Source organism: Sinohyriopsis cumingii, chromosome 8, assembly GCF_028554795.1.
Source record: "Sinohyriopsis cumingii isolate HCF-2022 chromosome 8, ASM2855479v2, whole genome shotgun sequence".
NCBI lineage: Eukaryota > Metazoa > Mollusca > Bivalvia > Unionida > Unionidae > Sinohyriopsis > Sinohyriopsis cumingii.
Window position 1 is genome coordinate 60,176,214 of NC_142968.1, and position 16,420 is coordinate 60,192,633.

The 16,420-nt window shown below is 36.5% G+C and overlaps 1 protein-coding gene across 3 annotated transcripts in view; it reads right to left on the reverse strand.

Moving 5' to 3' along the window:
- Positions 1-3,183: 3,183 nt before the first annotated feature.
- Positions 3,184-16,420, reverse strand: part of LOC149793644 (uncharacterized) — a 106,904-nt gene continuing 93,667 nt past the window's right edge. For all 3 annotated transcript variants that reach the window (XM_089967623.1, XM_089967625.1, XM_089967624.1), the window contains 3 exons: positions 8,851-8,913; positions 5,491-5,553; positions 3,184-4,480 (listed from right to left, as the gene is read on the reverse strand). In XM_089967623.1, coding sequence (XP_089823749.1) covers positions 4,473-4,480; positions 5,491-5,553; positions 8,851-8,913 — 134 coding nt within the window. In that variant the 3' untranslated portion in view covers positions 3,184-4,472. The remainder of the gene's footprint in view (positions 4,481-5,490; positions 5,554-8,850; positions 8,914-16,420) is intronic.

Sequence of the window (16,420 nt, forward strand, 5' to 3'; positions counted from 1 at the left end):
GACAAAACTTATTTCATTGTTATTTATTTCTTAAAGTGTTGTCACAGGTAGTATTATTGACATTTTCACTGATCAAAATGTTATCAAAGATTGTAATTTACAGTGTACTGAGATTTTTTACTTGCAAGGAAAATGTACTAGTTATATAAATTCTTATTAGATGTTGAGAATTTTAAAATATTGTTTAAATTTTTGGGGCACGAACAGCCATTTTCAACATTTGAGCGAGCAATATATTTGGGTTTTGTTTTCCAATTTCGATAACATTTTGCTTCATGTTCAACAAATTCGGGTCAGGTCTTTTGCTATTTCCAAGAGCAAAATGGGATCCATGCGTGCCCCCGCATTATAAGCTGGTTCGCGAGTCGTCCAGGTACGAGGTTTTGAGGGAGTGGTGTAGAAGTATTAATTATAGCTCATTTTGAGGTAGTCATACAGCAATGCGATAGTATTGTACATTTTTGTATGTGCCATCAATTTTGTCGAGTCCTACTGTGCTGCAAGCTTGCCATAGTGATCACTTTAGCATAGTATGTCTTTTTGAACATCAATATAAACCTGGATTACCCTCATCAGTTGTCTTTTTTAGTTCCTTGCATCTCAATACCATTTTATCCCACATTCAGATTTGAAATGAAACATCAAGGGCATAGGCCATGACCAGTTCTTGTATTTATTCAAAAATGACATCAGTCTCTCCAATTGCTACCCGTGAACGTCTGGATGACTTGATCCAAAGATACCGGTCAGTGTATGGATGACTAGAACGCAAAGTACTTGTGATTATCTTGATGGCATGATGAACATTGTTACAACTCTTTGGTTATAAACTAAGTAACAGAGTGAAGCAAAACCAACAAGATTTGTACAAGTCAAATAATCCTAAAATAGTTATATTCAATTCCAAAGAATTAAATGTTCCGAGTAAATTTCAGATCCTCAAATACACTAGTCTGCCAACAAGACTAATCTATAAAAATGGCATTGTTCAAAACTCCTTGGAATAATGAACAGGAGCAACCCAGAATAATATTCTTTCCAAATGAGCACTTTGTATTTCCAATGAATAATCTAAACAGACTGTTTTCTCTCACAGAATGTCGAGCACGATGTCAAATACGTCTGACAACTGATGTTACAACAAAAACAAAAAATAAGACTGATTAAAATTGTCCAGCTCCATGTACTTATTTACAGAAGTAAGAATTTAGAAAAGCTGCATGGTTCAATATCAGGCACACCTACAACATATCCATTGAAATGCAACGTGGTGTGAGACATTAGCAAGAACTAAAATTATTATTAAAGCAAATTGATTTGAATCTTTACTAATATTAGGAATAACTTGACAAAAAACTGTTCCTTTCACTCTCTTTCTTGTATGTATGTGCAGGCAAGTATGCACATATATGCATATCTATGTGTGTGTGAATAAATGTATATGTATGCGTATATGAATATGACTATGACTATATATGCATGCTCTCATATTTATTATTGTAGAAATTATAAAAGTTTCATATATATTATGTTATCGTAAAATAATTCATGCAAACTATTTCTTTTCCTATCCACTAGTTTCTCTCTTTGTTTAGGGGCCCCGAGTGGCCGAGTGGTCTAAAGCGTTCTCCGTTACGGATCATTGCCATCTCACCTCTGTCTGCGTGGGTTCGAGTCTCCGATTCGGCTAATGTGGGTATGTGAGAAAGCTTGCCAGTAGCGTCTCGTGGGTCAGTGGTTCTTTCCGGGGTTTTCCTGGGTTCTTTCTCCACCATTAATACTGGCCGCCATGCATTGCCTATCGTGTGCTGAAAAATGGCGTTAAACCCTATAACAACAACAACAACAACTTTCTTTGTTTATTCCTTTGAAGTTCCTTCCTTTTATCTTCCCCTTGCCTGTCTTACAGTTTATATAATACACCAAGATATGTGTGTTACATGCTTTTAGCAATTATCGTTATCTCAATAAAATTAATTTTTTCTTAAAAAAAACAACAAAACTTAATATAAAAGAAGTTCTTTCGTGAAAACCCAATGCAGATATGACCATCCATCTGGGATGAGTAAAAATACAGAGATTTTTAAAATGGCCACCATGGTTGCCATACTGTAGGTTGGATTGGCACATTTTAGTTTAGAACCAAAATACATGGTGATATGACTTTCCACTGAGGATAAGTAGCAGCAATAAAGTATTTAAGATAGCTTTGTGGCCATATTGGATGTCAGACAGGGACAATGTATACTGAAGACCAACTAGTCACCTTAAAACTTTTCTGGTGAAGACCATTGTTGCCATGACTCTTTGTTCATGAGCAGTAGGAAAAAATGATTTGAAACATGGCTGATGTGGCAGCTATACTGGACATCAGAGTGGCATGATTTTCATTCATAACCAACTTCAAAAGAAATCTTTTAATGTGAAACGCATGTTGATATGACAATCCAGTCAAAGGAGCTGCATTATCATGAGTTTCAAGATGGCCAGTGTGTAAGCTACACTGGATATCTGAGCAGCACTATTTTAATCTATGACCTATATGATATCAAAATGCCTTTGGTATGATATATAAAGCATATGCAAAGAATTAAATACCTTTTTTAAAATATCTAATACATAATAATGACTGAACGAAATTCTATAAAACAGAAATTTAAAATATTTTCCAGAATGTAAAATAACCTGGATCATATTCAGATCATAAAAAACTACAATAATTATAAAAAGATAAAGGATATAAGTGAGTTTATAAGAAATTATAAAATGGCCTGAAAAGCAACCTAGTTATAGAGTACTTAGACATGTTGCACACAACACTTCAAAGCTGATAAAGTGTATGTCTGTAAAAGTGTTCATTATTAATGCGAGTGTAATATACTACTGAATTATCTAATTGAAAATTCAAACAAATTGGTCAATTATTATGAAGAATATGTCAGAAGGATTTGCATGGGTTAAGTTCTCCTTGATGAGTATGCCATAATAATTTTTATCATTAATTTTTGTACCATTTTCCAAACATCTGTAGCATAAATTTACAAACTTTGTCTCTAGTTTTCATGCAAATTAAATTTAAAATGACTCAAGATTTCAATGGTTTACTTTACTCAATGATATAGAGACTGTAACATATCTATTTAGTGCACCCAAACCTATCTAAATATATCAACAAGACACATAAACAGTAAAAGGACTTTACTTCATGAAAATAGCAGGTGATTTCACAAAATGAATCAAGTTACAAAATATTTCATGAAAAATAATTTATTATTCACAAGGTATAAAACTAAAACTATTTGAAAAGACTTTCCTTTAAAACTCTATTCATACACATTTGTAGCAAAGACTGCCTAAAACTTATATCACAAAATTTAATTGGTCAAGGTATTTATCTAAGAAGTATATTAAGGGATATAATAAGTATTACGCCTAGTTTTTGCATCCCTAAACATACAAAATATGATTTTAAAGAGATGGATTTATACCAAGATACAAAATTGTTTTGGAATTTTGTAGATCTATGAATGTTTAAAGTATTTTGGCTTTCTTTCTTCTCATAAAGCAGGAATTATTTAGTGATATGTAGTATAGTAGATAAATTATTCCATCATGATAAATAAAAACATATCGTTTAAAATGTTGCTATTATGTTCGTCCATATAAATTGCTTAATAACATCAAATGAATTCCAATACATAACCAGCAATGAGAATAGATGAATTCAATATTATCTGGAAAACTTCTTTAATTAAAAGCATTAATATCTATTCAAACTAATATGCATGCATCTTATCATTAATAGTGTTATTTTTCGCATAAGACGCGACAAAGATTAACACTGGAAATATATGATATTAATAAATATTATGCTATTACAATGTCCAAGAATACAAGACATTTAGAATGGTATTTCACTATAAAAAGACCAGATATGCAAGAAAATAGCATGCAAATCTAAATATATCTAATATAAAGATCTGCTTACTTAAAAATATTTTTTTAAAAATTAGAATGGATGGCCCATTGAAGATACAACAAATTTCTCTTTTACTCATGATTTCCATCTATGAACTGCATTTCAGTTCTTTTCCTTCTTCTCCTCTCTGTCCCATGGCATGATGTTTTTATATACTGGGCTATCTGTACAATATTATCTTCAGTTCTTTACAAAATGTTTCTTTACATGAATAAAAATTAACTCCTCAACTATGAAAATCAATGATTATACTTAATTTGTTTATAGGATTAAAAGATGTCCAATATAAGGAATACAAAATGTGTTTATTCATTGATACCTAAGAATCTTTTGGATCAAGATTAGATTGTTCGCAGATACACACTGAAGGAATCTAGAAAAGAAAGTTAACTTAACGCCTGTATGATGTCATGACACTTAACCAACTGGATATTGTCTTCCATGGTACAACGTAAACAAAACTCTATGAGTCTGCCTTTTGAAACTCTCATTTTCAGTCTTCTGTAAATAAAAATGGTAAATAAGACAGGTAACAGTATGAACTTTTTATTTTGAAACAATCTAAGTGATCTAAGAAAGAAAGCATATACATCTCTAATCCTTCAGAACAACATGCAGCCGAAACTAAGTAATAATACCTGAGAACAGAATGCCACAGAAGATAATAAATACCTTTTGCTTCATCCTAGGAAAACCAACAATCGCTGGAAGCATACATGTTAGTACTATTCTTTTCCACCACATAACCGACTTGGAATCGTCAGCGTTTGTGTGAGCAGACAGATTCATGCATATTTTGTACTAAAATCAGCATAAAAGGCTAAACCTGCAATTTTTGAACCTATATGTCTCTGTTGTCTTTGATTTCATTTACGTTTTTAAACATATTCGGCATGATTCTCATGTACTCATTTATAGAGCAATGTTCATTTCACTCTATCTCCACATTATTTGTTTCAAACTTTTTAACACTGATAATGTCAAACCTACAACCCAAATAGTCAATTGCATAATGATTCACTTCAAGATGTGTTACAGATTAATATTTCTTCTTAGGAATACTTCTTTTCAAAAAGCACTAAGTTTTCAAAGACTGAATTTGTTGGTTATAAATTTATATAAAAGAAAGGATAAAGATTTTTTTGAAGCCCTTTTTCCCAGTAAATCAAGCTCAATTAATAAAATTGAAATGTCAGTATATCTTAAACTGGTCACAATATCATCAATCTTTAGTTCAGACAATACAAGACAAACTTAACTATCAATGGTAAGGAGAATTTATTAAATAAAGAAACTATAAACCTCATGGAGATAGTTTGCCTAATACTACTACTACTACCACTACCAATAGTAATCATATTATTAATAACCACTGCCATTTACATGTGATAGAAATTATGGGATTTGCACAGTTTTAATTAATATCAATCCAACTGGGTGTTTTTTGAGAGACACATGTCTTGTAGAACATATAAAAAATGATGCATATAAATTTCACAATATATACTTACCATTTTCTGAAGCTTCTGTTGCATTTTCATCCATCAACAAAGCTGACTGTTGTTGACCTGCATCTATAAATTTAGATAATGTCTATATTATATAAAAAAGAAGAAAATAATGAAATAATAATACCCATATCATATTTTTCCTTGCCTTTCAGTGAGTGCAGATTTCATCATTAATATTTGATGAAACCAATATGTGCAGTATTCCATTCATTTTTTACAAAACAGGGACCAAACTGTGAAACTTAAAGCATTCATAGGTCTCCAGTCACAGACTTTGCAGAAGAAAGTACTTTTGAAAAATGGAGGGCATGTTGATGTGGAAGCAGATGTGACTGGAACCCAAACCCTCCAGAAAAAAGCGATGAGTGAACTCATTGATATTGGGATAGTTCACTGGTGGTCCAAGTTTTACAATGATTTCCTACTGGACATGCTGGATGGATACTTCCACCTGCATCATTAATTGAACTTTGAGTAGTAAAGTGGATAAAGAGAAAAATTATGTAAAAAATCATGATTACAATCAAATTAGAACACTTGTCTTAATACCTAACAGATTAAGGTCTTTAATCTAAAACATCTCTTACTTACAAAACAACTAATGTACAACACGATAAATAATACATTGAATAATAATGACATTATTACTATAATAAACTATATAAGACATCTAAATACAAATGCCACTAGCTTTTTCATGTTTGAGTATATTAAGTAAATATAAGACAAACCTCACTTTATGTTGCAGAATCACCATTGGTGAAAACTAATCTCTTTGTAGCTAGACCAACACGGGGCAAGCCATATGATGGGTCATTGTACATTTTGGGGGGAATGTAGTTTGTACATTTTTCAGATTTAGCATTAAGAATTTTCTTCACTTAAAAAGGAATATGTTTAAATTTTATGTTTGTAGTGAAAATGACATACTGTATATATATATCTACCTATCTATCAAATTCCCTCTTCCCCTTCTATGTATGTATGCATGTATGCATATATGTATGTATGTATGTAGATAGGTATGTATAATAATATATATAATCAGAGAAATCCATCATTGCTACAAATCACATGGTCCGTATTAGTAGAAAGACAAAACCAGTATCAAATGTGCACAGGCAGTCACACCATGGCAGGCACTAAATATAATTCCTAAGAGACTGAGTGTGTAATTATCCTCGATTACCTTACTTAGATACTCAAGGAGTGCAATTTGAGTAAACCTCATGGAGATAGTTTGCCTAATATAACTACAGTGGAACCCCGCTATAACGCGCCCCGCCATAACGCGAATTCGGATATAACGCGGTCGTAGCATGGCTCCCGAAATTTCGTATATTCATTCACACATGGAGAAAAAAAATTTGGAGAAAAGTAAAAAAAACAAAACAAGAAATTAACTTCATTTTGGGCATGAGATTAGTTGTGACTTTTAAAATAATATGATCGTGGCATGGTTCCTGTAATTTGAAATTCATTTACGTGTATTTTTATCGGACCGTGAAAATATTTGTTTAACGTACGACAAATAGTGTGTAAAACGTTTATTATAATTTGGTGGAAGAATTCGCGTATGACTTTTAATAATAAACGATCGGAACTTAACAATTTATCCAGGTTCTTTAAGTGATTTTGGAGAAGTGATCGTGTATGAATTCTAAAATAATACGATATATATAACATACGAGAAATAGTGTGTACAACGCTTGGCTTCTGAAATTTATCAATTTGAACAGGTTGTGGTGAAGCTCCGTATTCTACTCTAGAAGAGAAAACTGGTTTCATTAGGTTTTTGAATTGTTAAGCTGAAGTAAACATTATCGGAAGTGTTACTTATTACGGATCCATGAGTAAAGCCAGTAAATCGTCTTTGTGATTGTCTTCCATGAATTCTGTATACAGTCGTTGCTCAAACAATAGCCGACATGGGCTTCTTATTTAACTGCAATCACAGCCAAGCAGCAGACAAAGCTGTGGTTGATACAAGAGTCGCACAATTTAATAAACATCAAAGGACGAAAGCCGCCAACATGTATGCTGTGCTTGGCGGTGTGATCAAACAACAAACAGTTGAAAGTAAATAATATCCACTTTATTATCTGTAAATTAAAAGGGTATGAAATTGTACATCCGTTCAGCTTAATTTTGTTTTATATAAAAAGTGATTCGTAACCATTGCAGGCCTTCATTACTTAGTTATCGAGCTTTATCTGTGTACGTTGTTTGCTTATATAAAAAAATATTTTACTGTTATGGAAAAGCAAGTTCAAAAACGCAAGTCGTTTTCTGCTAAAGAGAAACTGTATGCCCTAGATCAACTGACTTTGCACTTTGCGCAACGATTAATTTAGCAGTTTTCACATGTTTCTTTTGATGTTCACAAAATCTGAAATAAAAGTTATTTGCACGCTGAAATCATGCGTTGATTGTTAATTATTCTTGCAGTTGTCGCATATGATAAAATTTTAGCGGTATGAAATTTGTACAGACACCATATGTAGACCCGGGAATAGCTGCATGCAATGACCGTACGATATCAGACGGCAAGTAAATGGTTTCAATATTTTGTTCATCCTATATTTTACACGACGAATTCAGACTATTACAAAATTATTGAATATTTTAAATCTGTACGATTTTCAATGAAATTACATCCATTATGGATGAACTGCATGCCACGACGGCACGGTAGCATACGGTGTTGATACACTTTTCATGATATAGCGATAGTCTGGTATTATCGGTCAATCTGTATTATCGTTCAAACAAATAAAAATTAGCAAATGTTTTTAATGCACAGTAATAACCTATAAATATATTAGCCATCGATTATTTTGAATATATCTTAATTAATGCATTCCAGTTAATATTCATCTGATGATAAGCCGACTTTTGATCATTGTACATGTATACACGTATATGTTCTCGGAAAAAAGTTAAATATTGTAAAACCCCGCATTAACGCGACCCCGCTTTTAATGCGATCCGATTTTATGGACCCCGATCGTCGCATTATAGCGGGGTTCCACTGTACTACTACTACTAGCAATAGTTGTTGTTGTTGTTGTTGTTGTTGTTGTAGGGTTTAACGCCATTTTTCAGCACAAGATAGGCTATACATGGCGGCCAGTATTAATGGTGGATGAAGAATCCGGAAAAACCCCGGAAAGAACCACCGACTCACGACTACCAATAGTAATCATATTAATAATAACCACTGCCATTTAGATGTGATAGAAATTATGGGATTTGCACAGTTTTAATTAATGTCAATCCAACAGGGTGTTTTTTGAGAAACACATGTCTTGCAGAACATATAAAAAAAAGATGCATATAAATTTCATAATATACACTTACCATTTATTGACGATTCTGTTGCATTTTCATCCCTCGGTAAAGCTGACTCTTGTTGACCTGCGTCTACAAATTTAGATAATGTCGGAGTTAGCATATAACAAAAAAAAGAAAATAATGAAATAATAATACCCATATCATATTTTTCCTGGCCTTTCAATGAGTGCAGATTTCATCATTAATATTTGACGAAACCAATATGTGCAGTATTCCATTCATTTTTGACAAAACAGGGACCAAACTGAGAAACTTCAGCTTTAAATGAACATAAGCTTTTATAGGTCTCCAGTCGCAGACTTTGCAGAAGAAAGTGCTTTTGAAAAATGGAGGGCATGTTGATGTGGAACCAGATGTGAATGAAACCTACACCCTCCAGAAAAAAGCAATGAGTGAACTCATTGATATTGGGATAGTTCATTGGTGGTCCAAGTTTTACAATGACTTCCTACTGGACATGCTGGATGGATACTTCCATCTGCATCATTAATTGAACTTTGAGTAGTAAAGTGGATAAAGAGAAATGTTATGTAAAAAAGCCTGATTACAATCAAATTAGCACACTTGTCTTAATACTTACCAGATTAAGGTCTTTAATCTAAAACATCTCTTACTTACAAAACAACTAATGTACAACACAATAAATAATACATTTAATAATAATGACATTATTACTATAATAAACTATATAAAACATCTAAATACAAATGCCAATAGCTTTTTCATGTTTGAGTATACTAAGTAAATATAAGACAAATCTCACTTTATGTTGCAGAATCACCATTGGTGAAAACTAATCTCTTTGTAGTTAGACCAACATGGGGCAAGCCATATGATGGGTCATTGTACATTTTGGAGGGAATGTAGTTTGTACATTTTTCAGATTTAGCATCAAGAATTGTCTTGACTTAAAAAGGAATATGTTTAATTTTTACGTTTGTAGTGAAAATGACATACTGTATATATATCTATGTATCTATCAAATTCCCTCTTCACCTTCTATGTATGTATGTATGTATGTATGTATGCATGCATGCAAGTATGTATGTATGTATGTATGTATGTAGATAGGCATGTATAATAATATATATAATCAGTGAACTCCATCATTGCTACAAATCACATGGTCCATATTAGTGGAAAGACAAAACCAGTATCAAATGTGCACAGGCAGTCACACCATGGCAGGCACTAAATATAATTCCTAAGAGAGTGAGTGTGTAATTATCCTCGATTACCTTACTTAGATACCCAAGGAGTGCAATTTGAGTAAACCTCATGGAGATAGTTTGCCTAATATAACTACTACTACTACAGCAGCAGAGGGGGCGAATCCGACATTTTGTCCAATCGTTATTTTGCTTAATTATTACTTTCTGCAACTCAACGATCTAGTGTCGTCAGCGCCTGGTAAAAAAAAAGACGACGTCGTCGTTGGGGGATCGTCCAATCGTCATTTGGTTTAATTAACACCTTCTGCGCGCCGATCCCAGCGTCGTCAGCGTCCGGTAAGCACATCGACGACCGCGTCGATGTCATCGCCCCCTCTGCTGCTAAGGAGTTATTTACAATGAAAATTATTTACAACTAACCGAATATTTGGTCAAGTCCGATACGATATCGTGTCCGAGGGTCATGTAAATTTATCGTTACGAATCCATGTGGGGTCGACTGAGCATGACTAAAAAAGTTTCGAAAAACATTAAAGTCCATGTCACCGCCGCACCATGTCTGCCAAATATTTCGTAGCGTGTGTGTATCAACGCCGTTGAATACAGCAAGAATATTACAGTTGTCTCTGATTACTTTTGGAATCTGAGTGTATCGTTGAGTGACATATATCACGTCAGTGTTTTTATGCCTGCCTCTGGAAAATATCCTAGCTGGGTTTTTTTGATTGTCTAACATAACATCATCATACACGACTAGATTGTTAACGTCGCCATCAATATCATCAATACCTGGTGCATCATTGATATCTGTAATAAACTCAATAACATTTTTTTCAGCGATCGCTGATGCATTCTCGTTAAAATCTTTCAACACCTCGTAGCATCGTTGATCATCCACGCTAGGAGCAACCAAATACAACTTGTCCCACTTCATCCATCTCATTATTAAATTGAGTAACAATTGCGTCTTGCCGGATCCAGATGGTCCGATGATAATCATCCGGATCGAGTTTGGTAACGCTGCAACATGCTTAACTGGTTCTCTCGTTTTAGTTGCCGAAAAATCAATTATATTCATATCTCTATACATAAATTATGGATCTATATTGTGTGAAGTGTAGAGTGCGTACTGGCACAAATGATATGACAACCGCTACAACAAGAAATAACAGATCGGCCCTTACTGGTAAGTGTGCACAATGCGGTACAAAGAAATTTAGATTTATTTCTATTAAACCCGGGGATGTTTTAAAAAAAAGCGAGGAGGTGATATTGCAGCCAGGTTATCAAAACTCCCCGGAACACCGTGGGCAAAGTATCCAGGAGAAAAGCACCTCCCAGGATATAGCTACTGTGGCCCCGGAACACGATTAGATATCAGACTCGATGATCAAAATCAGCCCAAACCCGGTGAGTATCCAATAAACGCTATCGATAAGGCGTGTCATGCTCATGATGTTGCTTACAAAAGTAGCGATCTGCAACAGCGTCATATCGCGGACGTAAAATTAATTCACGCGTTAAATGCTATTCCTGATAAATCCGTCAAAGAAAAATTGGCCTCATGATTGGTAAAATCGGCTATGAAAGGTAAATTAATGATGGGCGCTGGTAATTAATAACAATATGGAATCCATCTATTATTCTCCGAGAGGATACTGGAAGGGGAAGGCCGCAATTGGTAAGCTTGCAAGCGCTGCAAAGGTAACAAAGGCCACTGCGGCTAATTGGTTATCCAAACAGGCTATATGGCAAATCTATCTACCACCGCATAAACAAATCAACTTCTCGCGCTTTGATGTCAGCGTACCTAATGAAGTTCATCAGGCTGATATACTATTTTTGCCGCATGACAACGGTTACAAATACGCGCTAACCGTAGTTGATGTTGCGAGTCGATACAAACAAGCGGATCCGTTAAAAACAAAGTCAGCAACTGAAGTAGCCGCTGCGTTTGAGCGGATTTATCGAAGAGGTCCTCTGCGCTGGCCAAATCTATTACAAGTTGATCCTGGTAGTGAATTTCGCGGCGCTGTTTTATCAACGCTGAAACATCATAGCGTCGCGATACGACGAGGTCATACTGCGCTACATCGTGATCAGGCAATTGTTGAACGATTCAATCGGACTCTTGCTGAACGGTTATTTGGATATCAATACGCGAAGGAATTCATCCAAGAAAAACGATCTCGTGAATGGGTCAAAAGGTTGCCAGGCGTAATTGCAGCGTTAAATAACGAGATTACCCGAGCAATCAACATGAAGCCCAGCGACGCGATTAAATACGAGTATATACCCGGAAGGTCAAAAATAGATAGCGTTTCCAAGCCGATTTTCGGCGATGTCACTGTTAGATATCTATATGAACCAGGAGAGCTTGAAGGCGGTAAAAAAAGGGCTACTGATCCTATTTGGAGTGTTACCACACATAACATATCAACGATAACACGATCAACTGGTAGACCACCGATCTATAGACTGGATTCAACTGCTCCTCAGCGCGGGTTTACACGCGAGCAACTACAAGTGATACCTGACGATACTCAATTACCCCCGCGTGGTCTTAACTAGCGCCGTTGCGTCTATTGCACTCAAGACAGGTCAATCTCACATTGTTTTTGACATGACCGAGACTGTTATCGATCCTGTCCACGGTAAATTGGCGAGCGTCTTTATCCGAATAACGCCAGCGCATTACACAATTGCAACTCGCGCAGTGATTATTCTGTTGTTGTCGTAACGCAATTATTAATTCGGCATCAATATCAAAACGCCGCTGTTTCTTTTTATCCTGTTGGCGGTAACCCGAGAGTTTTCTATCAATGACGCTTGCATCGATGACTCCGTCACTGGCTTCGTCACTGACTCCGTCAACAACAATTCTTCGAAGCTGATTTATCCTTCGTACTCTGGACACTGCAAGATAGACTAGATCTGACCATTCGATGCGATTATCAACCATCCAAACAATTGTGTCCGTGATGGTTAGTCCCTGCGAGGAATGTATTGTTGTTGCGTATCCTAGCGTCCACGGGGATTTATCAGCACGTAGCGCGTCCTCGACGACGCTGATATCAACGAGCACGATATCATTCAGCACGAGAATTTGTTTTTTTGTCCCTGACGCCGTCGGGCCCGGGATTTCAACTTCAATGTTCTGCCGCCGTGTATCCGCGGGTCTATAACATAACGGCACTGGGTGCGTTGGAAACTTTTCCTTATGCAACGTAAACAACTTCCGCTGAAGTGTGTCCCTGACTATCTTTCTACTCGCTACAATTAAATCGTTTGGTCTCCATGTTTCCCAGAATTCATTTAACAGCGTTTCCGGAATCACCTCGCGGATTATTTCACATTGAATTCTATCCGGCTGTAATCTGATTAATTTTTTAACCTCGCGCAGTTGTTCATCAAGTGCTCGGTAATCAGTATCGGTTTCTTCATAATAGTCCACAAACCCGCTCAACCAATCATGTGGACCCTCGCCGACAAATGGTGGTGGTTGGCCATGGTCGCCACACATGATCACCGCTGTATTCGCGAGCAGCAACCACTCAAGAAACATTTGTAAAACATCTAACGAAACAGTACATATCTCATCCCAGATGATAACCTCAGGAATAAATTTTTCCCCCATTCGATCAGGAGTCCACTCACCGCCGCAGTATCGAAAAAAGCTGTGATAAGTAACGGTGTCAACATTTCGTTGTTTTATTTCTCGCGCTAGTCTATGGGTCGGTGTAAGCACGATTATACTTGCCCGCGTTCGAAATAATTCAATTGCCCGAGTCGTCTTTCCTGACCCGCCACAGCCGCTTAAATAAACTGTTTTGTGTCTACAAATTGGATCAGAACACGGTGGTGCATCAGACCATTCTGACAATTTATCACCGCGTAAGTAGTCGTTCTCAACGGTGACATCCGCTGACGGGGAATAATCGCGTCGTATTTCATTTTTAATTCTCCATGTACCCCAACTCTCGTCCGGACTAGTAAACTCGGCTACGTTTTCCTTATACTTTACGTCTATGTAAAATGAATCAACGGCTACTCTAATCGCGGTGTCGGGAAATCTATTTATCATCGAGAATAAATTGATAGCGGCATAACCCAGCATAGATGCCCTCAAATGCGGGTATGCTGGGCTGTCTCCATCGCTGTAGGTAACAACTGTACCCAACCTTGTTCCATTGGACAAGAAAGCTGCTTCACAGTTCACGTATCTATTTTTTGCCACTGCGTCCTTGATTACGAAATCATATTCTGCGTCATCTATAATCAGCCGTGAGCAATATCGTTTGTAGTCGCAGTTTTTTCCACCTTGTGTAAACTTACCGATTATTCTTCTACCGAGATCTTTTGCCTCTCTGTTTCGTTGGTTGAATATCCTCCTGGACCATTCGATGATATATTCCTCGTCGGCATCAATGTGTTTTCTGGACTCGTCAATTATGCTATCTAGACGCTCCGGTTCTGGTAACCAGACTTCAGTCTGCGCCCGGTATGATATAATCGCGTCACTGACAATCAACGAAACTAGCATTTTACAATCAATCATATACCGTAGCAGCGCTACTGGCAGCCACTTCTTTTCAGCCATGTGTCTACCGATCCAAATATAGCAACAGCGATGAAGTCCTGCCGCGAACTCAAATGATACTACGCGAGCGAATCCGGTTAAATCAAAATCAGGCAGTGGTCCATTAATAGCAATACGAGTCATTTCATGTCTGGGGTGTCCAAATCGTTTGAAATACTCAGCGGCGGATCCATACCCGAGAAAACTCGCTGGATAACAGGCAACCATATCAACCGAGATCATAGCGTCGCGGTTGTATTCAGTGTTCCATAGTCCACCGTGATAGTATTCCAAACAACTGGATTGTACATCCGGCAGAAATTCCTTGCGCGTTGGTCTCCACGCATTTTTCCTTGCTGCAACATGAGCTACAACCGATGGAATCGTAAAACAATTTGTTAGCAGTTGTTCATCATGCTCCTCAAATTCTATGGCGGTTTTTTTCATCCTGTTGTGAAATGCTTCAGTGCGATATAATTCACCGTTTGGTCTTACAAACTGATCAAAGGTATCCGCATCGTTTTCAGCGCTGCGAAGTAACCACACTGATACAGGGTCGTTTTTACACAAGTAGGCAATAGCATCAAATAGTTTCCTCTCCGCGAGAAAACCATCCTTGGAGAATTCTTCGGGTATATACTTTACTGTTCTATCCCGTGGAAATATTGTGATCGCGGGCGTCCATGCGTGTTCGTTATGATCAATAATTTTGATTGGGGCCCCATTTGATTTATACTTCGATTCGTATAATACTTCACCGGTTATCGTTGTAACGGTTATTGGAAATCTCAGCGATGTTTCTAATCTCGCTATGTCGCTGATGGTTGCTCCACGCTCTTTTAAGGTTAGTTCCCACTGGTTGATTTTGCTACGTCGTAAATCAATCAATTTGTTTCCTCGACATGCATTTGTAAAATGCTCTATTATTCGTTCTGCTACACAATTTATCCCAGTTGACTGTTTCATTGGTTTCAGTTTTCGGATATCAGGTTTCTTATTTAACGGGTATATTCCATAAACAACTGCTGTTTCAGGATACGCTCGTTCATAGTATGGTTTGTCAATTCCGGTTAACAACCCCGGCTTGGAGTCGCGGCTAACAGTGACTGTTTTCTTGTCGCTGAGAACTGGTTCAAATTTATCACGTATGATCCAATCACCTGATTCCACCCGGACAATAAATTTTACTCTGAAGAAATACCTTTTACCGTCAAGTTGTGATATTATCGTTACCGCGCGGTTGTCGTTCATGGTAGCATCAACAACGCCATCAATTCGAAATGTTGACCAACTATGAGATGCACCATCACGCTTGAATTCATCGATACAATCGCGTATTTTACTCAACAGGGTTTTATCGTTTATTAACGCTTTTGGTGTGTCCTTGAGGACTCTATCGAGATTAAACCTAATATTTTTCCAGGGCTTAATTGCTGCTAATCTCTCGAACTCATCCATATAATTAAAACAAGTATTTAAATAAAAGAATATAGTATAATGAATAAATGCAAATGGTTGATGATTGGGTCGACAACCCCGTGCAATAAATCATGTAGAGGTGAATTCTGCGGGTATCATTTACAAAGCGTTCGTAATGGTTCTCTTGGCCCCCTCCCGTGCTTGGTTTGCCACGTTGTGTAAGAGGAAAATCGCAGTTGTGTATTAATTGTGGCGGAAAGCGATACAGGGAACTAAAACGCTATTATGACAAGCGAATTAAAAACGCCGTCATTGACCCCACCGCCGACTTCGTCATCAAAACCCCCCAAGACTACGTTGAAAGATTTATAATTAAACCAAATAATAAATTAGACAAGTAGTATTA